Source organism: Scophthalmus maximus, chromosome 15 (genome assembly GCF_022379125.1).
Source record: "Scophthalmus maximus strain ysfricsl-2021 chromosome 15, ASM2237912v1, whole genome shotgun sequence".
Lineage (NCBI taxonomy): Eukaryota > Metazoa > Chordata > Actinopteri > Pleuronectiformes > Scophthalmidae > Scophthalmus > Scophthalmus maximus.
In genome coordinates this window covers 17,135,180-17,162,167 of record NC_061529.1, presented here as the reverse complement: position 1 = coordinate 17,162,167, position 26,988 = coordinate 17,135,180, and the positions used below count along the sequence as shown (strand labels likewise).

Here is a 26,988-nt window from a genome sequence, read left to right as displayed (position 1 = left end):
TATGTGTGTTACATTACTGCTAAATTTGTTTAATTAGTTACAATGCCTGCCTTGAAGGGAAATCCATCCAAAAACACAATTCACACATTGTTTTCTCTATACATTTATCCGACAAACACCTGCAAAACTCACAGCCTCAAAAATCTTGTCAGATATTTTTGTTTTATTTTATATTTTTAGATGATCAAATCCTGGGAGTCTGGGATATGTGCCCCTGTTTAGAGCAGCACAGGTTAAAAGCACATTTAACAGTTCATGACAAAACATGATGAGTTCATTTCACTTTAAACATTTTATCTTCCGGGAAAAACAAAGTCGCAACCAAAATTAACATTACGTTAATAGGAGATATATGAATTTGTAGCATGTTGCTCTCAAAATGACACCTAAAGTGATGCACTGTTAAGAATATAGTTTGTTTTCTTCCACTCAACACAGGCACAAGTGTTTGACACGCCAGTGACGTCATATATGTCTTTGGTCTTGATCATCTGCCAGCATGTTAAGGTCATTGTGTGCAGTCACACAACAGAAATCCTTTGTTTCATTCACGTGTTGGGCATGACAGGTGAACACCTTGGATCACGGTTTTTGTCCCCTTTCCCAGTGACTGTAGGGATCCACACAAAAAAAAATCTGGAATTGTTTTCAGTTTAATTGGGTCACGCCAGCGTGGTAATCTTATAGTCTGATTATCCAGTCGTGAACGAGCTCTTTGTCTGAGCTCCGTCTACGGCAGAAAACAGGCTAAAATTAGGCCCCAGACTCTCCCCGTTTTGCCACAGCGTGCGCGTGTCTGCGCGTGTGTTTGGGTGCAAACGCACCCGTCGAACATCCGCTTGCATAACCGCTCGCGTCGACCAAATCCGACAGTGTGCGTCAAGCGCTCCCGCTCTTTGTGTGGATTCAACGGCCGGGTCAGGAGTCAGGTCAGACACCGTTCGCCTGTGGCTGCTCAGCCTGCAGCAGTTTGTTTTTCGAGGGCCAGAGTCTTGTTAAGCGTTTCCGTCTTATGTAATTACATTGTGACAAAGATCATGGAGGTTGTGGGCAAAATAGTTGTGACTGCATTTTTCTGTCTCCATGTTTTTTAAAGATGGAGTATGAGCATAACATTTTGAGCAAATCCTCCATTTTAAGCACTGAGGACTTGTTTGTGACTAAAACTGAATGTGGCCGGATGCAGTGGTGAGTCGGTGGGATGCCCTTTTGACATCTCATATTTGTGTTGACAATGTCTTTAATAATGAGTGTGCACAGGGAGGTTAACCATCACTCTTCCTCATTTGTTGCCATCTGTCTCCTTCTGCCTGTATCCTCTTCTCATCCATGCACCTTCTCATCACAGACCAAGCACCATCCATCGTCTAGCACTTTCGCGGGAGGGTCGCGGGAGAACACGCAAACTCCACACAGAAAGGCCCTGGTTGGTTTGAATCCTTCCTGCTCTTGGTCGGAGAGAGCATCTGGACAAATACATTGATCTTGGCTTGAGTAACAATTCAGTTGGTTTCGGAGTCAGGCACAGTCTGACCTCTCCTAACAGGTCGCTTTGGCAGCGGTTGCCAGGCCGTTTCATCCGACACACCCAGTGATCTTTGAGTTAATTTTAAAATGGATCATATATATGATCATACAATCATATAAATAAAACCTAGTATTGTTGCTGTAGTTTTTCTCAAAGGGTAAAGCAATCCTGGAATTATTGATATTTGGGTTTTCTCTCCTCTTTTCTTGGATGTTTGTTTGATTAAGGTTCACAATCCTGGAGAAAGTCGACAGGTTCATCCATCAATTATTAATTTGAGCCGTTTTGACGTCTTGCACCCACAACTTGCAGCACGAAACAAACAAAGATGCAACGGGAGCCAATTACGTTTTTAATGCTTTTATTCACTGACTAAAAGAGAAGCATTCATTCAACATTGATTCAAATCACCGTTTCGGCAGGTGGACCCCGCGAGAGTACGCCACCCGTCACTTAGGGGGTTTTCACGTAGAGGTTTGTAACATGTCCTTCCCGTTCTCCACGACAGAACCATGGACCAACACTGTTCTCAATGATAAAATCCTCTCCTGCGGACGAATCCAATAGACAGCTGGGAAGATTTCAGATCGGAGTCTTACGCGAATTCAATCTTAAATTCAGGTTCACAATTAAAAATATTTGTTTCGGGGACCTCTTCGCTAAGTCATGCAAATCAAGTGGGACTCCAAACCTAATTCAGTTTGAAGAGAGGCGTGTCAGATACTAGATTTAAAAGCAGAGTACGGATCAGACTTGAATGCTTTAGAACGAGAATAAAATGTATTTGACGTTTTGCTCCGTTGTGCGTGAAATCTGGTCCAGCTGCATCTTGGGTTACGTCCAGCTCCGCGCTTACAGGAGGAAGGTAAAACCCACTGCTATGTGCTCACTTTAACAAACACAATCACTCACACATGAACATAGCGCTCTGAATATTCAACATTAAGGATGGTAAAACCATTTTCGCAAAACACACGCACACACAAACGAACAAACAACATAGCTTCCGATTTACAAAGTCTTGCGTGATTTCTTAATATACTTCATGTTCATAAATTGAACCCGGACATGTGTTGCATAAGAGTATACCACGGTAATGCATTGTTGATACCTATACAAATATGCACTATGTGAGTTTATATATCTATTTATATAGTTTATATTTCTTCCTCTATGGTTTTCTAAAGACGCAGCCGGGCGCTGTCAGCACTGCTTGTGCCCCTTTGTGGCCACGAGTAAGACTCCTGTTATTGCAAACTGTCCTGATTTTAAACAAATGCACAACATTCGTACCACGATAAAACTGGGGCCGTCTAGCCGGTCTCACGGAGACCAAGAGTGAGCCCGCCGTCACCGCTGCTGTCGCCGGGCTGGCTGACCAGAGTCAAAGAGATCTTCAGAACGAAATGATACGATTTCACAAATCATCATAAGGCCAAGTATTGTCATTGCCAGTTCTTATTTGTTTTTTAACATCTTCGTTTGACAAGTGAGAAAAAGAAGAGAACAAAACTAAATATAAAAACAGGAAAAACTAAATCAGGAGAAGAGTGTGGATTATATGCATTCCTCTTGCATAGTTGTGAGGCTGGACTGGGCAGCGGGCCGGCCTGCCTGGCTAATTAGGACGTTTGGCTCTCCGGACTCGACAAGAAAGACTTTGTTCGCCGGCCAGAAACAACAGAGCCACAGTAGCCGAGCTCGGGAAAGCAATGGCTAAACCTGAAAACCGGACAATCCAAACCTCCTCTGAAGTTCTCGCTGTGGCCGGCTGCCGATTGGCCTCGCTCTGCGCGAACCGCCCTTTCACTGAGGACTGAACCTTTTACCAGTACGATGCGCGTCCAGTGTTTTTTCTCCAAGTAACAGAAACACATATGGGGATGCTCATCGGATTCTTCACAGTCCAGCCCTCGCGTGAGCTCGTTTCAAATTCTCGCACGTACTGGTAGTAGTCGGTGGTCTTAGCATCTTGATAAAAAAATAAAAGAGGCAGGAAGAGTCGGAAATCTCACATTGTGATGGGGGAACCCTGTCTCTTAATGGTAATCCTTTCATAAACATTTGACCCTTCCCTGAGTCTCTTTTGGGGAAGCTTTGTTTGGCCCACGACCATCTCACTACCACTTCTCATCAGCTCTTTTCAATCTTCACTTTCCAAAACACCGCAAGAACACCCTGAGAGTCGAGATCACAAACTCTCTAGTGGGTATCGAGTCTGAGCATTGATTTCAAGTGGAAATGAAACTGTTTCTATTTGTGGCTCTGAGCCTGTGTTTAGACTGATGCGGATCTGACACAGTCTGTTGCTTTGGTACTAAAATAACATGGTGCGCGCGCGCACACGCGCACACACACACACACACACACACACACACACACACACACACACTTTTGTCCGTGTCAGAGGGATTAGTATTGGCTATTGAGTATTAGCACAGAAGTGTCGAAACCCGGCTCTTTGTATATGGGCCTGATAGGACAGACGAACCCAGAGTCCTGTGATCAGGGCAGTTTTAATAAGCCGCCAAGACCAAACCGTCTCAGATGTACGACATTAGAGGGCAGCTCCGTGGATTCAACTGCCCACCAGGCCACGGGGGCCCTGCTGTCTTTTCCAGGAATTCTCTACAAATGCATATTAAGAGCACAAAAAACCCCAAAACAAAATAATAATGATTTTTAAAAAACAACAACTCACAGGGGCCTTTTGAACTGGCAGCAACCACGTGGATGTACAGTAACTGCTGGTAATGGTCTCCTGAATAACTGACGCCCCGGCACCCCTCTAGAGCCTTTTCACCTTTTGTTTTCACGGAAGAACTCACGGAAAAACAAGGCTCTGCTCGCAGTGTGTCAGTCTTTGTGTACGCACAGTATAATATAGTTCTACACAAACCTCTGTCTGCACATGGTGTATAAATAAGTCCAGCCCAGACTCCAGGTGCCCCCTCTGTATCCATCGTGAACATGCGTGTATTTATGTGTGCTATGCGTGCAGACGGACGCGCTCTTTTGACTGGAAGATTGATTCAATGAGTGAAACCAACTGATTTCACGGAAAGAGCAGCTCGTCCTCGTCCGTAGCACAGTCAGTGTGGCGCGCTTTCACTTGTGACCTTTTGTGTACCGGACACAAAAGGCCCTCAAATGGCCCCGGGATGCCGAAGCATCGAGTGAAAGCCGAGCTTGGCGTCGCAGAAACGCACATTAGGAAACGCAGTTCACCTTTGAAAACAGTGACACACCTTAATCGACCGCTTCGAAATGGCATCACACCTCCACACCCTGCTCAGACCGGCTGGTAATCTGGTGCGACTGTCAGTACGGGCTGCATCTCTGATCCCTTCGAAAACAGACATTTCAAAAGATAAAAAAAGGAAGAGAAGAGAGAGAAGGTTTAATTTTTCTTGTAGATTCTAGCCATGTTCAGTAGTAGACTGTTTACTGGCCAGATGGCCCTGAGCATGCCCCTATGTGGAATGTCCTCTTACTAGCAGATCTATAGCAGCGAATCTTTACAGCTCGGAAAGCTCCGGAACTGAAATGCTTCCCGTTAAAATCTGACCTTGGCCGCAGCATCGCAAGGTCGTACAACACAGAAACATCAGGCACAGTGGCCCGGTGTCCTTGCTGGGAAGCTACACTCAGTCAGAAAGTTGCTTCCGGAAGAAAACCCGAGGGAGTGTTGAGTCCCTGACGTGTTCCGAGATGGATCCAAACTCCTCGCCCTCCGCGCCTCTCGTTTTACATTCACTCAGTCCTCACAGTTAAACGGGTGGCGGAGAAAAGAGAAAGAGGGAGGACGGGCCTCTGTCGTACCGCAGCACGGTACTGCACTGGACAAGAAGGGCCCTACGGTGCCACAGCAGCATGCACTACAGATCCCCAGTGCCATTCAAGTTGTGCGACAATGTGGCTAACCCTGGACCCAGCCGCCGACACAAACACCGACATCAGCAAAGCCTTTAGTGCATATTTCCTCTGGTCCAGCACAGTTGGCTCCATAGTACAACAAGGCCAGAGTTTGGATGCACAAAAACAGTGTGGCCGTATTGAATGGAAGAAACCTAGAGTGGAGTGGAACCGCGAGGAGCAGAGGAAGAAGAGAGTAGAAAAGAATACTGGACCAGCCTCCCAGCAGTGTGTGTGTGTGTGTGGGCACTTCAGATAGACTTGTGTCTGCGTTAACTTTGTTCCACTGTGGTCTTTGGCAGCTTTAAACACATCGAGGGAGGAGAGCAGATCCAGTGACTCCCAGTACTCATCCGAGTGATTTAGCGGCCTGAGCTATTGTTACCCTCCTCCGTCCTCCTCTCTTTGAAAACCGGTTGTACCCTGAGAACGAACGATTTCTGTTCCTGTTTCCTGCTGCAGTAGAAGTGATAAGACTACGCTGCCGAACATGAGCAAGCCCCACCCTTCCCCGTTAAATACACACGCACGCCCACCCGGATGAGCACGCCGAAAACACAACGGCTGCACCGCTCATATCCTGTTAACACGAACATTCGCAACATCTTATTCACACATTTTCTACTCGATAAACTTCTCACGTGAAAACGTGCACACAAAAAATAATAGCAATAATCCAGGCACGCTCCAAGAGAAATTAAAACATGTGCCGAAGCCCCCAGCTACTGAAGCTCAAAACGCTGCCTCCCTAAAGAGTGCACTAACAATCACAGCAACGACTAATAAACATCACCACAGCAGTTACTTGGGGAGGTTTGAGAAGCAGTGAGAGACTCCAGAGGCTTTCAGGCACAAGGTGGCTCAATATTTAGCGACTGGCGGTGACACAAGGGGATCAGCGAAAAGTCGTTTTGTCCACTGACAATATTTTTATCAAAATGCAATACTGAACTGCAACAATGGTTGTCTCGTAAAGTGTCAAACCCCGTGTGAGTGTCAAGTCATTTGCCTTACTGTCAGATCTTTGTCTCACCTCCTCTCTCCATGCACAGCGTACTAATCCGCGCCATCGTCATTAAAATATTGGTGTTTGGTGAAAAAAATAATTCATAGAAGCAATATGTATATATATATATATATATATATATATATATATATATATATATATATATATATATATAAAAACATTGTTCTGCAATGCTTTTTCACTCCCAAGTGTGTTATCTACACCATCTTTCTTTTTCCTCTCTGCAATTATGTGACCTAAAGGTTCCTAAAATATTCACAAATAGTCAAACCATCAACTCTTGATAAAGAATGTTTCCATATTGGAAGTTAGTCTGGGGGTGAAAAGTGCAATGAGATGGGCATTTGAATTAATACATTCTTAATTGAAAACATAGTAAAATTGAACTTTTCCGGTAAAACCACAGTCAACTGTACAGTTCGACAAGTGAAATCTGACTTCCTGTGTGAAACACACGGTGAGTGGGGATGGAGTCTGTCAAATAAGCTGTTCGTAAAAGTCTAGTTACTTCGCTGAGAGTTTGACATTACATTCTACGATAAAATTGCTGTAATTTCCCTCCTGATCAGCCAATGACTGTACACAACATAAAGCTATAAAGAAAAAAAAACTTCTAAAAATGGGGGACGAGAGGAAAACAATAGAGGAGGAAGATGAGATAAAAAAACCCAACATATTTTGGTCCGAGTGTCTTATGTTGGTGTTGCTCTCCCCTCTGAGTGTACAGCTCTACATGCACAGCCACAGACAGCCTTTAAAAGAAAACTCTTGGTAACAGAGCGCATTATCCTGAGATATGGAACCAAGGACCAGCGAGATTATCATGGCTGAACCATCGGGGCCCATTAAACAGACGACCGGGCATTTGGTAACCACAAGCCCAATCACAAGGACCGTTTCATTTCAACCAGGCAAAGTGTTGGCATGTTGCGTAACTCTGGTTCCATAACAGTCCATGACAAAAAAAAGCAAGCCAACCTTGTAAACTATTGACCTTGATATGGACCTTCACAGACTGCAATGCCACCGCCCCGACCTCAGACTGAACTGAGCTTTGGTCATTTGAGTGGGTAACTTTTCTAACAGCGGCTTACTGACGACATTTACTCATGAAAGGTAGGTGCCCTATGGTACAACCCGTACTTTGACTTTCCTGTTAAAATCCCAGCTCGGTACAGGAAATGCATTCCTAACACACCAGTGTACCACAGCTGGCACAACAATGGCGCATCAGATGGAACCACAGTGGGCCCAGTTATCTACTAGTGATACTCCATATTTGATATTTTGTAAACACTGCCTGGCTTGAGCCACGAACACGGCATGCTAGCACTTCCACAGAGCCTGAATAACATCGGTTACATTATAAGAGCAAAGGAATCCACTCAGCGATTTTAAACAGTCAGATCTGGACGATAATATAGACTGTGATTTAGTCAAAGCCATGCTTTCATCCTTGTTAATAAATGCCCAAAGAACAAACCAGTTGCACAGCCAGACGGGAATCATTTCACCCCAGAAAATTGACAACATTCAGTTCAGATATCAATTAGGCCCAGCGGGGCCTCTATCGACAGGATGGATTTCCTCCCGCACCATGGCCCACTCTCTGGGCCCCCTCCATAATCAACTGGAGATATAAAACGTGCAATGAGCAGTTCGGTGTTGCCATTCTTTACTCTTTATCAACCTTAATCTTCGAAAACAAATGTATGATTAGGTCTGCTGACCCTCAGACCACCAAGGCGGAGTGAGGGTTCACCGGATGGCAAGATAAACAACATCATCAATAACAACAACTGTATCCGGAAAACAAGGGGCTGTTTCCAAGGCAACTGTGACTCGAGAGGAAAAAAATATGACAATTTCGAACATGAACTGATTGTTTCACACACCCCGTGCGACATCATCATCACCACAGGTCGTGGTCATAGTGATGTTAAAAGCCTACCTGAGACTGATGGCGACAACTTTTCTTCACAAACCACCCCAAACTATGTTGTGCTATAGGTGCAGTTTTACGCAAAGAAAAAAAGAAAAAAAATGCAGTCTTGGCTGTCAGTGGAATCTATAATGTCCAAACTCACTTATTCTACAACCCGACTGTTGTGGCAAGAAATGCATTTCTGCTGCAAGTATAATCATACACCTCTGATAAAAAACTAAGACAACACAACTGGCCGACAGAATGAGAGTTAGTTACATTCAGTGCATCCGTTTCTTTTCCCTGTTCTTAATCATGAAAGGTTGTCCTCCAAATAAGGAACTTCACCACTGGTTCCAACCTACAGAACTGCTGGCATTTGCCACCTTAGGTAGCAGTGCACACATAATACATTTGTTGTTTTAACATGGCCTCTGAACTAAGTCACAGATAAATCTCAAAACTCAGATATATACTGCATTATGGAGTGTAAAACCTGTTTCCTCTATAGACTGATGCAGAACTGCTTGAAAATTTTTTTTGAAGTCTCAGAGCCCTTCGTATGTCCACACATCGGGTCCTGTTGTTTTCTTTGACTTGATGACTAGACATGTAGTACAAAGGGGCTCTGGTGGAACCAGTGACACTAGTTGGAAGGTTTTGACCTTTTGAGGAAAGCAAAGGCAGCTATATTTAAGCTGAATATGGAAACCAAAAGATGCAGTGATTTACTACCAGCTCAATAAAGGTTAAAAACAGAACACAGTGGCGGTGTGTTGTATTGAAACGGGCTGAATTCTTTATAGTCAGCAGACGAGGCTCCCTTTTCAGTCGACTTGTGGGGTTTCCCAAAAAGTCGACAAGTGAGCAGGGTGGGAAGTATGTTGTTGGCGGCGGGCATGTAACAACGTTCCCCATAACACCAGCAGTAAGGTGCTCAAAACCCTCAATAAAACCAGTTGGCTGAGAAATGCCACTCACTTAAGGATGATCTGAGTCATGGCACTGACATGGCTGTTGCTGAAGGCATTAAAACTGATTAGACACATGCAGCCATTTTGCGGTGATGATTCCCACCCTGCAGGCACGGCTCTCGTAGTAGTGGACAAGTGCACAAGGTGCTCTTTCAAAGCAACAGAAGAAGTAGTGAAGGTGGCATTACCCAGGAAGTGATTGATCATTTACATACTCCCAACTGTTTCTGGAGTGGAGCAGACAGACCAACACAGAGCAAAGGGTTTAAAAGAAAAGAAAAGAAAAATATTTTCACAACTAAAGCTAGTAGCTTGTGTCAGAATACACACTCTCCCCTCAAATCTTATCGTGCCATCACTCAGGCCACCTGCCTGTCCTGATCCATCTGTGAGCAGGATAATACTATATCTGGATTGAAATACACACAAAGCCACTACAGGCAAGGGAACCACCACAGAGGAAAAACAGGATTATACACAGCGCAGGGAAAGATGGAAAACATTAAAGAAAAAAGAAAGAAAAAAAAAACCCAACAAAAACAAACCAAAGTTACATTATGGAGAGGCTCTGGAGGTTATTAAGGTGAAGGAGAGCTCTGAATATTTGTGGACAAGACCAGACCAGACAAGAGGGCATTTGAAGATGCAGGATGACCAATTTTAGCAGACACATTAAAAATGATTCAAGTCTTGTCAGCGGTCAGAGATCACAGATTGTTGTTCTTTTAAACTAAATGAATATTATGTTTTCATTATAATACCCAGTTTATTTAGGTATTTTTAATTGGACAATCTGTTCAATAAATAAATACCACGTCAGTGGCTAACCATGGAATGTGCTGGATAATAAACACAATCAGCTCACACCAATTCACAAAAATGTACTTAATAGATTCAGTTATGGTTTCCCACTTGGGTCTGCTTTTGGCCTGGTTCACAGGTCTGAGATGACCTGGACCTTGGGGGGGGGGGGGGGGGGGGGGTCTGGCCTGGTCTTGACAAAAGTTTAGGCTGTGATGTATTGGATTTGCCATCATCGCCTACATGCCCATGCTGAAGGCGTGCAACTCGCGGTGGAAGTGCTGGGTGGGTTCGGACAAAACCAGGCTAGAATCCAGGCATGGGTGCCAGACACGACCTAGGCCCAGCGAGACCTCCTTGACCAGGTTGTGGACCGGGTCGCCTTCCATGCACACTGACTGGTCTGGGTCAAAGTCGATGCTCTCCTCGGAGACGGTCAGGATGCGAAGACTGGAGCCTCGCAGCCGGGAGATGGCCACCAAGTTGTGGGACCACACGGTGTAACCTGCAGAGAAAGATGTGGTGGGGGAGGTTGACCTAATCTTGCCAATATTAAGGACTAACAGTATGCTAAACAGCTTTAGAGTCAACATACCATTGGCTTTAAACCACTATTTATCAGTAAATTTTATATATGCATCATCCTGGACGGTACTGGAACTAATTCCAGACAAACACAATGCCTGTAGGTCAAGAGGTCGTTGCTGCAGCAAGGCACTTACAAAAGGGAAAAATTAACTGGTGACCAGCTGGTGAGCAGTATTTGAAAACAGGCAAAATTGTAACTAAGACAATCTCTTAAAAGGGCAGTTAGAGATTTTAAACTAATACACATTTTGAAAAAATCTGCAAATCTTTCTTCACGGTCCGCTAGCTGTCGGTTCTGTGTGCGGAAAAAAAAAATCCGTGCCATCCTGGGTAACCCAACACACACCATACAACAGGTGCTCATCAGTAATTTAAAATTTAAAATTTGAATTAATGAAAACTCAAAAATACTTCAGTCTGACACCCCCTCACATCTAAAAACAAGACTACGGGAATACATGCTGCAACATCGCATGAAGACTCCGGTGAAGCCTCTAATGCTGGTGCCGCCTTTCTGCTTCCTGTTCGGTTCTGGACAGAGCTCACTTATTGGTTGTAGACAATGTTCACGTCAATGGCAATTTGTCTACGACAGTGAAATTGCTTGAAAGTCGTTAGGCGTAAGGCCGGTGTAACTTAAATTATGTGTGATTGCCCAGCTTTTGTCACACGCGCTTGTTGTCAGTCTTCTCAGCGAGACTAATTAGACAACTGGAGTCAGCTCATCGCTCCCCTGACGCAGCTGGAGGTTCTCTCCTGAGCCACCTCTACCTCCATACACCCTTTTTTCAGCTCTCCGTTTTGGTTTTTGGTCAACTGAAACTTTATTGTTCGGTTCGCTCCCACTGTTCTAATCTCATCTCCAAACATAGCAGGCAGTCGTTTCAGTGGGAAAAAAACTCTGATAATCCACCGTACACCACCTGGCCAGAACCACAGAGCTAGTGACTAGCTGGCGATCATAGCGGAAGATTAAGAGCAACTCAGTCAGATATTTGCCTCAGGAGAGGGTGGTGACAGAAAAAGAGCTAAAATTAAAATTAGAATTAATATTGCGCAGGTCTAATGATGCTCCGTATGAGCTGGGTGTGAGTGTGAAACAGTTTACTAGACATGACAACTTCACAATCAAATATTAGTTTTGTGTTCACTGCTCTTTCTTCTGCCCAAAGTGGCCGGAAAACATTACTGTAGATGATATGTTAAGAGAAAGTGGCCTTACGTCCCCTTATTCTATATGCCACAAACAACAAGATCAACTCACCATGTATCACCAGTACAGCCAGCTGAGTACATCTCCATGATAAAAGGACCAAGGGGTCCTCGTTGCGACTGACACTGAGGTCAGGAAAGTCGGGGTCATCCCTCAGGAGCAGGAAGTGAGTCAGCGTTTTGTTGTACTGCTGAGAGATGAGCTCCAATGTGGCATCAGTCACCAGCGTGCTGTAACTGTCGAGGTGCAGGCGCTCCAGGGGAAGGCTCGGTTTTAGGACCCTGAGGAGCTCCGAGCTGTCGACCTCCAGGGCCATGATGTACACTCGCAGGTTGGTACTCACGCGAACCTGGAGAGGATCAGGTTAACTTGAGTGATGAATTCAAGGACTATCGGATCTATTCAACAATCATTCACAACTTGTCATCAAACAGAACCCCTGCAGCACGGCTAGTTGTTGAATTACCAGCGCCTTCCAATCGTCCTCTGTAGCCGTCCCTTCTAATGGTTTGAATTCCAGGGCGGCGCCATTGAGCAGCAGGGACAGACGATGCAGTGGAGTTCGGCGTGGAGATGCCAGCAGACCACACAGCTCAGATGTCAAGTCAGAGAAATCCAGGGCCAAAGAGTTAAGGTTAGAGAGACGATCTAACTCTGAAGGTGAGATGAGGGGGCCTGAGGACAGTTCAAGGACGTGACATGCAAAAAAAAAAAAGGGGAGAAATGTTTGAAGTTTAAAATGGATTCTCCAGTCATATAGTATTTAACAAGCTTTTGATATACCAGACGAATACATACCTAGCTGGTGGTCCAGTAAACTGAGGTGCTTCAGGGTCTCGGCTGAAGGATTTGACAGGCAGGCTAAGGAGCAGGGAGTCACCAGACCCAGCATGAAGCTACAGGACAACCACCTCAGCTGCCTGCTGTTGGACAGCAACTCCATGAACAACTGCTGGATTCTGCAGAGCGCAGAGGGGAATGGTTAATGAACAGAGGCGGGTGGAAAATAAGCTTAAACTCACTTAACCAGCATGACTACAGCTTCCAACAAGGTTCATTTAACGCACTCTGAGACCTGTTCATTCCAAATCAAATGAAGGTAAATTTCATCTTGAAAATAAACCGGATTGTGAGAAAGATATGTAACACCGAGTCAATTAAATTTGTATGCTTTTATATGAGAATATAAGACAGATGAAATCAAACAGAACACTATGGCCAAATAGAATTCAATTCAACATGTAATCTACATACAGGATAGCACATTTGATATGGGATTATTTAACTGATTTAAGGATAAAACATAATTTAGTTTGCTCAAAATCCACCGGCCCTGTACTAAAATGCAGAACATAAGGGGAATGCATTGTCATTGTGTTTTCATGTGAGGCCACCAACCTCAATACCACTGAGTTGCGAAAAAACAAAACTAACCACACCCTGGCTGCTATGAATGAGAAGTATGGAGGGACTTAAAATAAAGGCCATTTAACAGCAGTAATCACCTGTGGACAGCCAATTATCTATGGGTGTTGAAACGTGTCATAAAAGGGTGTTTACAAACATGTCTATACAGTACATGGCTGTCACCCTGCTGTAAAAAGATGCTGGCGATGCTGGGTGACGGATGATATCAAACTGTCTTACAAGCATCTACCCATTTGGTAAATTAATTAAATGTGCTTACTCGTTGATCTTTTTGTCCCCCTGGTGGATATGGTGCAGGTTGGAGCTGTCTAATAGTCCCTCCTGCTGGAGAATACAGGTGTCTCCATACAGACTCAGCTTCCGCAGGTTTCTGGATAATGAGATAGAGAGAGAGAGAGACGAGGATTGAAAAACGTAAAATGAAACAAAAAAACATGCAATGTAAGATTGACAACACCGTCTGCGAGGCCTTGCCACATGAGCAACAACAACAACAATACCTCCCCAACTGTTGCAGACATCTTGTTGATGGAAAAACATCATTGTGGTGTGGAGTCATTTGAAAAACATCTGAATCTTTTAAACAAATAAAAAAATCTGTCCAGCCTATTACATTTTAGCCTGTATCCTACGTCCTCTAGACAACGCAGCAACTAGCTGAAGAAAATGTTTCATTATTCCATCTTTGTTCTGTCAACATCTGTCTAAGATGTTAGGCAGCTTCATCAAACACTGCACATGGAGGACGCAGCTCATCTCGAGGCTGTGTGTAAACCACTTCCAATCCAAGCAACTCCAAAGGCAAACTGTGGGCATTTTTTTCCTATCTGATCTAACCCTGGTTCTGAGGTGTCTGCAAAGAATTGTGGCAGCCCTGCACTTTGCTGCACTGCTGTGTAGAGTCTTTCAAACCCACGTACCCAGTACTACCAGTCTAGGCCAAAGTTAGAAACCTTCTTCTGAAGGAAGTCTTCTGTTGTGGCAAGGATGTATAGAAGATCGTCAGTGTAATCTGTGGTAACGCATTACCAACCACACGTGCGCCATGCAGCAACAGATGACATAAGTCTACTGTGTACACTGTGTTTGATGCAGCCCACTTCCTGTATCTCCGCTGAGAGCCAAGCTTCTCAAAATGACCCTGCAGTGAAACCAACGGCAAAGGCACGAGTGCGGCTGCTCGGGGAGCGAAACCCCGTCCGCTTAAGAACAGTGAGTTATCTCCCCTCAACAGTTGGAGCGCGAACCAGAACCAGCGAAGAGCTGCATCTTTGGGAATCAAGGTGCTGTTTGTTTTGCGTTTGACAGGAAATGACACAAAACTCACGCACCAACCAAAACAAGCGCGTCAAGCTTCCTGACCCTGAGCTGGTGGTAACTTCCTTAAGAGAAGTAAAAAGGTTCGCTTGATTTCCGGGGGGAACAGGGTTGTCCACGCACACTTACAAAAACCTTTCAGAAGGTGTGTGCACACCGTGGAACGGGAACACGGGCGAGGGGAGCGCCGTCGAACGGACACTGCTCAAAGGGGGAAGGATTCAGACGAGAACCGCACCACTTTCGGAAGGCCGCTGCTCTTTCAGTACTGCGAAAGCACTGGCGAGGATGAGAGAGAACGTGGGCGAAGGCGTCGCAAAGGTTTTTTCTGCTGTGAAATCAGAACATCTTGACACAGACAGAAAAGTTGTACAGCATAGCAACTTCCACAGCAGAAATTATCAGAGAAATTAATCTTTGCACCTCATCTGCAATTACATGCTACAGTATGCAACGATATATACACACACATATACACTAGATAGGTAGGTGTGTGTGTGTGTGTGTGTGTGTGTGTGTGTGTGGGTGTGTGTGTGTGTGTGTGTGTATGTCAGTGCTGATATCAGCAAGTCAAGGCCAACAAAGCCTCCTGTAGCCGCCACCAGCTGTGCATTGTATCCGCTGGTATGGAGGGACCAGTGTTGCGTGGAGAACAGACCTGGCAACCACAGAAACGCAGATGGGCATTCGACACGGACGCGAACATCGCGCATACGTCTTCGTTTGACGACTCTGGACGTGAAACGAGACAGTGCAACGCCCTTCTTGTTGTTAAAGGTCGGGTCGTGCAGCCCCATGCCGATAACAGTGAACGCTGCTAGCTGCACTGCACAAGACGTGACCCGATTACGTAACCCCCAATGCCAGGGTTTGTTTATAGCCAACTAAGCTAGCTGGCTAGCCGTTAGCTCACTGCGACGCAACAAAAACACCGTGGCGTTTCGGCGAAAGGGGAATAAACGGTGCGAACTCCTGAAGTTGGACACGCGCGACGGAGCGGCGCCTCGGGGCGAGTGCGACGATACCTGTTGTGGCGGACGCTGGAGAACACGCACAGCACCTGGTCCAGGAAGGTGGCCATGGCGTCCCTCCATCGCTCGGAGAGCTGCGGGTCGCCGTCGGCGCCGGGGGGCTGGTCCATCCTGGCGGCCGACGGCTCGTTGCTCAGGGGGCTGAGGTAGCCCTCGACCGGCGCGAGCTCCAGCTGCAGCTCCCGCACGAAAGAACCGAACTTCCGCATGAGGAACTCGAGCCTCGGGGTCTCCTCGGAGCCGGAGCCGCCGTTACTCCCGCCGCCTATCCGCAGTTTGAGCTCGGTCCACAGCGCCGGGTAGAAGAGACACTCCCTCCACCGCGAGCACACGGCCGAGGCCCGGAGCTTGTCTCGGTCGGACAGAAAGGAGAATATGTGGACGATAAGCTCGCTGGGCAAAGCCATGGCTCCGACACCCCCGCAAAGAGCCATGGCGAGCAAAGTAGAGGTGCTGTCTGAGAACCAACCAGATATAAAAGAAATGTTACAACCGATTTCTTTTCTTTTTTTAAACGGGACCAGCAGCGGTCTGAATCAGCAGCGCTTCCCCTCGGTGAAAACAACCACTTCTGTTTTTCCAGCTTTGCCTTCAATACTACCGGACCGCACCACTCGCTTTCAATGGACGGGGGGGGGGGGGGGGGGGGGGGGTGCGCAATGCTCAGAAATAAAAGAACACCGTCTGTCACGGGACACATGTCTGTTTTTGTGTTCGCTAAAACGAAGGGTTCATCTGTCGGTCATGTTCAGATTTGTTCACCAGGTTTTCAGATCGTCGGCGATTTCATCTCTGCTGTGTCAAGTGAATGGTTTAGTCCCGAGTTGCTGTTATTTTTGCCATACTGCCGTGCTCCGCGGGGGGGCGGTGTTTCTCCACCCGTCGGAAGCTCGAGCCAACACGTGATTTTTTTTATTTTGGAGGTGTTTCCCACCCAGACACACCCCCCCTCCGGCTCACACACCGCTCCGAAGGGAGACCACGGAGGACGAGCGGGTGGGTGTGGTGCCAAAAGAGTGATCGTCCGCCAGAAACTGATTTGATCTGGATCAAACTCTCATAACGGCCACACATACACAACTTTATGTCCGTAGTAATGTCAAAGATATGTCTTTGTAAAACTTTAGCCTTTTCTTGTAACCACACGTAATTACAATCAGGAATGGTTTGCTCACTGGATATACGATCCTATTGTTTGTTTTTTTAGGTTTGTATTTAATTAGGTAGCAATGTAATTAATAATTATTGTAGTTATATCAGACATATTGCAATTATTCTTATGACTGCAATAGTTAGCCTGCTCTCTCCTATATTATAACCCATGCAGTTTTTGTACCTGTACAAATACCTTTAAATGGACCATACAACCCATAAATCACAGAATATTACCGGCGGACGATCACTTTTTGTCACAGAACACAAAAAAGGAGGAGACCAAAGAATGATTGATAACAATATGGAATAAGATTAGAATGGTAGTAAGACCTTAAAACAAACACCATAAAACAAAAGTTTTGGTGCTCTTTCTGTGTCTTTACTCCACAGCCCCTACAACCAAAAAAAGAAAACCAGAAAAAAAGGGACTCCCCGTCGGGGAATCGAACCCCGGTCTTCCGCGTGACAGGCGGAGATACTGTCCACTATACTAACGAGGAAGGCCATGTTCCAACATGAGAAAAAAAACATTTTATATTATATACAATATTATGTACACTATATACTTACATATTATGTAAGTCGGTATCTGGTTATGTTGATAAATATTTACACGTTTAATTGATGTCACATGTTCAGTATCAATAGGAACAGAAAAATGCTCACACATCGGCTTCCACTCAGCTACTTTCCAGCCCCGCATCTCACCAACTAGGTGACAACATAGCGTGGAATCAACACTCACCGTCGTCTGGTGAGCTGCAGAAAGACGAATGCGAGTTATATTGAAAAGGGGGAAATGATGGGATCCTTGCTCATTAACTTCCCTGCATGTATTTTCAAGTAGTAATAGTTCACCGTGAAGACACCGAGCGCTCACCTGGGCTCCACACAGCGCGGAGAGTATATTAACCGATGGAGTTGGAGCGCACTCTGCTGGACAAACTACGCCATGACACCATTTATAAATTACCCCGAGAATCTTTTTTCTGCATTACAGTAAAAAAAAAAAGGTTTCACATCGGCGCATATCGGTGAACATATATGCCGATACAGATATTTCTCTGACAGGCCCATATCGGCCGATTAAATCCATCAACCGATTAATCGATTGCGCGCTACTTCACACAACAGAGTATTCTGTCGCAAAACATAAGGCAAGGCAAGGCAAGTTAATTTGTATAGCACATTTAAACAACAAGGCAATTCAAAGGGCTTTGCATAAAACATTAAAAGGAATTGGGAAGAATCACATGAAATACAATAATAAAAAAAAGTGAAAATAAAAACATGTTAAAGTAGAATCAGACAGTTGATAAAAGCTACAGTGCAGTACAAGAAATGCACTGCATTAGTTAATTTTCTGAAAGGCAGCAGCAAACAGAAACGTCTTGAGTCTAAATTTAAAAGAACTGAGTGTTGCAGCTGTCCTGCAGTTTCCTGGGAGTTTGCTCCAGATATGTGGAGCCTCTGACCTGTTCCAGATGACCTGAGAGGTCTGGATGGTTCAAAGCAAAGCAGAAGATCAGAAATGTATTTTGGCCCGATATACCATTCAGTGCTTTATTAACCGAAAGTATTTTGAAGTCAATTCTTTGACAAACGGGAAGCCAGTGTAAAGGTGAGTGCTTTGTGTCTGTAAAAACGGTCTGTGGTGAAAATTGAGAGACTGCAGAGACAACAACACAGAGAACACCATTCGTTATGCCAGCCTGTTTAGACATTTCACTAGTGTATTCCATTAACGGTAGAGTTTACCAGTCTACCTCTTTTGTTCCTTAGCAATAAACATCCTCACAAACTCTATCTCGATGCTCTGATTACTTGCAAGCGTATAGGTGTCCCTCTCCGAATACTCATTAGCTTCTGAGCTTTCACCACACAGATATTTGTCTATGTGCATATCCCTACACTACACTATCACTGGCACTATTTTTTTTTAAAGTGTTTTGAATTTGTGTGTACTCATTACTATATAAAAAACATTAGTTTTCTCCTCCATGTGTATGTGGAGCTTATTTTCATAGAAGGGTCCACTACACAAGCACTAGGTGGCAGTAGAGCTCCATGGCTGGCTGCTGCTGCTGCTGCCACAGTGAGGGAATGAGAAACAAAAGAGAAGCTGTACAGATGGATTAGAAATATTCAAGAAAAAACTAAACATGAACACATTTCGAGGACCATACTCTAAAAGTAAATCTATATAGATGGATAGGTGTATATTAGGAACAACAACTGAAGGCGACATATCTGTAGCATATCAAAAATGGGCCTAAATATGGATAAGATAAGAGAGCTGAGCAAAACAGTATGTATTCATTTCAACCTCCAATACATTCTTAAATTAATGTTTAACTCGCAGATATTAAATAGGTACAGCTGCTTAGATATGTTAAGCTCTGTCAATATATTTTTAAATAAGTCAGTCTGAAAGACTGTGCAAAAATATAAATACCATAAAAGAATTAAGGCGGATTGTTCATGTGTAACTGTTACAGGTATTGCGGTCAAGAAAAAAATACATTTCGTAGATGTGCAATATCTTCTACGGTTTTAGGGACACTTGCAGGATAATGGTAAATGCTAAAAACATGGCATAACACAAGAGTAATGTCAGTTAGACAGCAACCATTGCTAATATTAGCTAATATTTGCCATGTTACAGTAAATTCATACCAGACATACTTGAGCTGTAACAGGAAAAACCCTAAACATATACATTTGAGCAACGGTTAGTTTTATTGCTTATAAATTTGACCTTCCATTTGTAAGAATAAGAAAATGTTATTCATTTTTAAAAATTATATATTCAAAAATGAAGTAGCAGTCCTTTCATTGCAGGGTCATTTGCAGGACGAAAAAGCTCAACAGCTTAATTCTCGGGGACCTTTACCACAATCGAAACTGCAAGTGTATGAAAGTCGGCGACGTGGGTTGAGGAGCTGTGGCTCAGAAAGGTCAGGTGGATAGAGGAGAAGGACACCGGGGTCGGGCTAAAAGAGCCTGCGAAGACCACAGAGAAGGAAACTGGCATCTCCTTCATGGGGGCTGCCCTTACCTGAAGTAGTGGAGGAAGGATGACGAGGCAGAGAGAGCCTTGACAGGCAGGTGCTGTAGCCAAGCAAGAAAAACCATCCAAAATACAGTGTTGGTCTCGTACAATATAACATTATACAATACATCAGTCATTTTCATAGATCTTTATGACACGTAAGACAAGGAAGCACATTGGAAAAAAAAAGGATCACCTTTGTACATCCTGTTGTACATGCAGCTCCCCCTCAGCTGATCCTCAGGGAGGCACCTCTCGTGGGAGGGACTGAAAATGTATTACTGAGTCAATAACATGTACAGCTGGAAAAAACAACAACAACAACCCTGCATCAATACCAGAGGATTTGTGCACGGCATGGGAAATTGATATTACGGTATTAGTGCCAAAAGAAATACTGGATGATATCCCTCACGTATGAAGCCCTATGAGGCGTGTATCGATCTCGTTTGGAGATAGAACTGCATATTTGCGAGAGCGTATATCATATGTACTAGACTCTGATGCCCTTCTGCTGAATTTTCTCAGGTCTCACCAACGGGGGTTCTAGTTTGGAGCAGCGGCTGTTCCACGTGAGGGTTCAGCATTGTCCCCATTATTTCAAAGATGTCCTGTGTTTATGAATTAGCCCTGAGATCTATTTTAAAGACATTTGTCATTTTTTTCTGTAACGACGTATTAGTTCGTAGAGACACAGAGGGGACGGATGAGGAGGAACAGTCTGACAGGGCCACCAGCCATGCATATCATGTGCTCTCGTAGTGTTTCCCCATTGTCACAAAGGCAATACACATGCAAAAACAACACAATAGCAAATTGCCAATGATTTTGAGCTTACAACTGTGGCACAAAAGGTTCCTACATAGGGAAGCAGTCACATGTTATCTAGCTCTTTTTGTAGGAGAGACCACAGTCGGCCGTCCAGGCTAAGTTAAAAACAGATCAGACAATAATTGCAAACATATTCCACTTACATGTATGAAATATTACATACTACAAGATGTCTTGTGCTTTCATTTTTCATCAAGTGGAGAATTGGCTTTAAAAATGAGACTATGGCTTCACAGTGCCCTTTAAACAGGATGATAGTGATACAGCGAGTGCAAATGGAGCCTATCACCGTTCACTATATTACCCACGAGGAGCGGTTTTACAGATTGCTTCAATCACTCGTGGTAGCACTGCATTATCGCAGTGATACGATTTGCAATACGTGTGGGGATTTACTTCCCAGCAGCCGGGTCATGTGTTAAATGGGCGTGTAAGTGGTTGGGGCGTGGGCGTGTCAGAACAAAGTGTACTGTACAGGAAGGGAATATGAGAGCCTCCCCGCTCAAAGAACAGAGTGAAATCGTCACATACTATTCCAATAAGTTATGAAACCAAGACAAAGGAACGTAATGACATGTGTTTGACGTTGCCAGTGGCTTTGCAATACATCAGGGTGAGCATGGAGGGTTTCTTCGTGACGGATTGACGACTCCTCGTGCTGCCAAAACATGCACAGGAAGTCTTCTTTCGGGATCGGTAGTGCCGCGGTCCATCGCTTTGGTCCATGAGACTGAAGTATCCTAGCAACAAGCGGATTTCGGATTGCCATGATATTGTAATAGATGCGTTCAAGTCCCCCCTCAGGATGAATGGCAATAGGATCACTGCAGTAAGTCAAGCGCCGTCATCAGGTCAACATTTTATTTTGGTTTATAAACCAAACATCAAAAAAAACAAAAACCCTAATGACATTCCCATCAGCTGTACTTTGTGTCAAGTGCTAGTTGGCAAATGTGAGCGTGCTAAAATGATAAGCCAAGATGGCCAATACGGTCATCACTGCTACTGTCTATCTTGTGAGCATGCCAGCGTTGTCATTGTTTTTGCTGGTGATATTAATAATAATAATAATAATGATAATAACACATCACATTTATATAGTGCTTTTCCAACGCACAAAGACACTTTACAATCAAACAGACACAACACAACAAAAACAAAGGCATTAAGCTTACATACAATAGCTAGGGATGTTCCGATCCATATCGGGGCAATATTGGCCAAAATGACTGGATCGGATATCGAATGAAATAAGAAGCAAAATCCAATACATTACAGTAAGCATACCCAATAAATGCCTATCTGCTAAGCCTTGAACAACGTCATATTTTTATGTTAATTTATGATTATTTAATGAACAGTTTACAGTTCAATTAGTTATTTGCTTGTTTGAATGGTGCTGACCATAAAAAATTCTGCCAAAAGTTCTGTGAGAAATAAAACAGCAGTATTCCATAACTCGGTCATGCTGCTTTCTCTAGGGGATTTGATTATTCGTTTTACAGTTGAGAATGAGGTTTTACATGGCTAGCATTACTAACGTTTTATTTTACGAGTGGGGGAAAGATTCTATCAGATTAGTATCGGATCGGTATCGGCAGATACTCAAGGTTGCAGGATTGTTATCGGATCAGACACAAAAAAAGTTCTATCGTCCCGTCCCTAATAATAGTATATAATAATATTAGCATTGATATCAAAGCACTAGGTACCTGCCTTGCTTTAAAACCAGCAGCCTGTTTCAATTTTGTTTTATTATGTCACCCCATTATTATTTTTCTATCATTATCATTTAAAATGGTTTGTGCTATTCTACAGTGATATTTGTCGCCTGTAGGTGGCAGTAGGTGGCAGATGGCAGCTTTGTAATGTCAGCGAAGGGTGTTAAAACTGTGCAAAGAGAGTTATCTGGTGGCAGAATTGCATTCATAGCAGTTAGTAACAAATATCTGTGTGTGTGTGTGTGTGTGTGTGTGTGTGTGTGTGTGTGTGTGTGTGTGTGTGCGTGTTTGTGCGTGTGTGTTAGGAAATAAGGTTTTAGGACAATACAGTGGAAACACTGGACGCAGATGACATTCTTTGAATGTGTAGAAGAAAGTTAAGCCCGAATTCGATATAAGGAGTCTCCGCTCTGTTGATGAGCATCAGCCCTGGAACCAGAAAAAAAGAAAAGAATCCAGACGTCATCAGTGAATGTCTTGTGTACACTGAGGCAGTACGTAGCCAGATGAGCTTTTTTAAGCTGCTGCCATGCAACATAGCACACACAGGTTTAAAATCTCAAACTTATTTATTTCATGAGAAAACATACCCCCATGTTGCAGCAGCAGAAAAAACACTCCTGAATACATTGCCTCAAACCATTCCTGGGAAGATGGAATGGCGACTAAGGCAGCAAGGCATTGTGGGAAAGGTGGGCCACAATTCCACAGGTGAAGTACAACGTTCTCCCTGGACAGGGGCTTCTTATAGAAGAAACACGGCAGCTTGAATATCAGCTTATTGTAAGATCACTACATTACAATTTGAATGACTGGTACCACAAAGCCTAATGGCATTTTTGGCAGTGGCTTCTTTCAAATTTCCGATTGCCCCAGTTCACTCTGGCAACGCAGTTGTCCACTCTGAGCCCAGGTCAACTCGTTTTTGAAAAAGCCACTGTGTCCAGCATCACTTGTGCTCTGAAAGAGGAAGGAAGCCAGTGCAATAGGAATATGCAAGTGGTTATTTATGAGAAAAAACGTAAAGCGATATCACAGCACACTTCAAATGTGGCGGATAAGTAATGTGATTGACAGAGTCAATGAGGGAATGTGAGAAAGAGATGAAACGTGACCGAAGACGGCAGCAGATTTCAAGACCGTCGAAGGGCATGAGATGTGAACGGGAGAAATCTGATATATTCAGGAGCATGTATAAAATACTACACATTTATGTGTCATGTATGCCCGATAGCCTCTCATTATCAAATATGATATTGACCTTTTATAGGAGGGCTTAGAGGGCAGTTTATAGGGGGTGTAAATTTTCTTGGGCCAATAAAGAGGAGAGCGAGCGTGCACGCGCGCCCGTGTCAGCAGGCTGTGGGATTCATATTTCATGTAGATGCATCGAGATGGATTTCAGCGTCTCATCAGAGAGCATTAGCTGTAAATGTGCCATCACTGGCAGGACTATGATGGACAGACGGCAATGCCTTACCTCCTCAGGATGACATTCGCCATGTTCAGAATACCAAAAATACATATATATACATATATATATATATATGAAAAATGTGTTTTATTTTAGAGATGATGTGCTTTAGGAATCTCAGCGTCTTTTTCAGTACAAGTATTCTGTCATAATCTATTCTATGTCACATCAATATCCATACAAGTATTCAAAAAACATAAATATGTGAAAACTAGCTTGTGGGATATTTGAAATAAAATGATGTTACACATCTCCCCTGTCATTCAGAGCAATGAGAGGTCAGCGATAACAAGACAGCGGTGCCATGTTGACGGCTTGGTGAGACCGTACTTGTGTTATGAAGATCATCACTTTACTTGAGCATTTTGGCATATCAACATTTTAAATTGCACTGAACACGAAGTACAGCTGAGGCTGATGGGAAAGTCATTCTGGTCATCACTGGATAAGTGATAACTTAGACCTGCTGGCGATGCTCGAAGAATAAAGAATGTCAGTAGAATTCATCCCTCTGCTCGGGGCCCCGATGGATCTGTACCAAATTTCGATTTTTGGAGTTTATCTGTAAATTTCTTTATTTTTTTGTTGCTGCGATCCATCCAATAGTCATTGAGACACGTTTGAGACCCACTATACTTCACATTCACTGTTCACTAGTCACGTTGATATTTGCTGACAATAGATCCTCTCCTGCTTGCCTAGGGCTGATTCATCAGCGAGAAGCGGAACTCTTACAAACGGCGAGTGTGCGTTTGTTTGTGTGCGTGTGTGTGTGTGTGTGTACTACCTTATTAAAGTAACAAAACATATATCCTCATTTTCTCGAAAAAGCAGCGGGTTGAGTTGTTTGTAGGGCCAGGAATCTGTGAGTCTCTCTATTTATCGCTCCATGAACGATCAAGCACAGCGGCGTGTGTAGGCGTGCAGGATCTCATCCATTCATCATGCAAATAGTCTGGTCTCCTTGTATATATTGCGCAAGGAGACTGGAGCCATTCATTTCAGTCAATAATAACCTGAAAATAAGATAGGAGACGGGGGGGATAGGGGGATTATTTACCATCAGCTGTGGAAAGAATTTAAATAAATATGCCACACTGAGGATATGTGTCCAAAATACATTTCCATTGTAAAGATGATCTATGGCACTTTGAAGCATCAGCGTATCATTGTCAACCCATGTGAGTCCGCAGTGGAGACAACTGCCGCCTCGCGGCAATTTTAAACTCCTCATCTTAAACGTTCTCGGTTAATTAGTTTAACTTGGCTGGAAAAAGAAATGTTTCTTGGTTTCAGCCGTACTAAGTGGCTTTTTTTCCCGTTACGTGCAGTTGGTTGAAATACTGGACATCTGACCCACGTGACATATTTCCCACGATTAACCGTGTCCTACCAGACCCCTGACCGCCTTCCGTTAAATGCATTGACTGGCGATTTCTTCGGAGAGACTAAATGGCCGCTGGTGGATTTTGTGCCGCTGCTTCATTGCAAACCCTACAGGACGAGCCAGCTGCCTCTCGGTTCTCTCGCACTGGCGCCTGTCACATCTGGGGTGCAGTTGGTAGCAATTGGCTACTTAAAGCCGAGCTAGAGTCGTAGAGCCGGGTCAGAATCTGAATGAATTTCTCAGAGGCCAACCGACACTATGACCCCTGGCCGTGTCCAGAGAAGGTCGTTCTCACCGCATGAATCCGTGGAACATTTGTTCGTGGGGAGTTTGGCGTTGATATCTGCCAGTCTGTCATTCAGCAGTCTGAGCAAAAAATACTGAATGTGCCGTGGGATTGCGGCGAGTTCTTTTTTTCTTCTTCTTTTTTCTCAAACGTCTGCGCAGATCTGAGAGCAGCCCTGCGAACTCGTACATCTGTCAAAGACTCACCGGTCAATGCCGGCTGCGAATGCCATGTTGGACAACCCAAGCCCAGTTGGCGCTTCAGCGCCCCTTCGGGCATCAAACGTCTGTCTGTAGCTGCCAGTCTGCACAGGTCCTCTCCTCAGGAAACTCTCCTTCCCTTCGGCTCGTGCACTGTAAGTGGAGGTATGGTAGGAAATGGCAATAAATTCGAGGGTGCAGGGTGTTGTTGTTCACACTTTTGTCAGTGAAGCGAACTTTCCGTGGGAGAGACCTTTAACATTGACATAAAAAGTGATGTCTATGCTGTTGACGGCCTCTTCGCCAACGAACACGCAGAGATACACAGAAGTGAACACATGACCCACAGCGCCCCTGACACCTCTATGAGGAAATGTGTTGGATGTACAAAACCCTCCATTCTCCTTATCTGTCACCGTAACCCTGCACTTTGGCATTTAATGCTTCTTTTGCACTTCTGGTTGGATGTCAACTGCATTTCATTGGTTCTGTACTTGTACTCTGCCAAATGATAAAGTTGAATCGAATCTAATCGAATCTCATCTAATCTTTCTGAGGCACATATATGAGGTAAAGGATGAATTAGATTCGCGATCATTCTTCAACCGACCACGCATACAAACATCATTTACCAAATTAAACTTTTGACATATTCTATGTATTGCCCAAAAGCCTTTTGACTGTTTGGAAAGCAACGTTTTAGTCGTTTTCCTGAGCGTTGCGTAGGCTGCAGTGAAATGTATAGCGCAATAAGGTCACTGTATGTGAGAAATGGCAAGGTTCCTCAAAGAACAGATGTTTTCAGTTGATGAAGAAAGAAAAAGGTGTGTGCTCGAGGGGGCGTCTTTCAACAGGGCTCAGCAGCTAACACGGACATTTAGATGAATTAATCAGCGGTGCTGTTGGCTCAGTTGGCCTCCTCTGGCCGTGCAGTCCATGAGCCATGAGCGGGACGGGTAATCTGCTGTTACTGTCACAGTAAATGTGATGGAGTGACACACTGCAAAATGTAATGATTCTAATAATGGCATTGATTCTTATATAATATTTTCTCTTGCCATGGAATTATCCTATCTATAAAACAATGTAAGGAACAAAAAAACAATCTAATTTGACTGCCTGTCTGTCTGCCTGTC

The 26,988-nt window shown here is 44.2% G+C and overlaps 1 protein-coding gene and 1 non-coding gene across 2 annotated transcripts; both read right to left on the bottom strand.

Annotated features, from left to right (window-relative positions):
* Positions 1–1,872: 1,872 nt before the first annotated feature.
* LOC118286201 (F-box only protein 33) lies at positions 1,873–16,369 on the bottom strand. The gene is made up of 6 exons (XM_035610459.2): positions 15,741–16,369; positions 13,658–13,768; positions 12,769–12,929; positions 12,437–12,645; positions 12,022–12,319; positions 1,873–10,674 (listed from the first exon to the last, which is right to left on the bottom strand). Exons 1-6 carry the CDS (start codon positions 16,178–16,180, stop codon positions 10,409–10,411), a joined length of 1,485 nt encoding a protein of 494 aa, XP_035466352.1. The 5' UTR covers positions 16,181–16,369; the 3' UTR covers positions 1,873–10,408.
* Positions 16,370–17,329: 960 nt separating this feature from the next.
* trnad-guc lies at positions 17,330–17,401 on the bottom strand. Its single transcript has one exon. It is a non-coding gene; the product is annotated as a tRNA-Asp (tRNA).
* Positions 17,402–26,988: the final 9,587 nt, after the last annotated feature.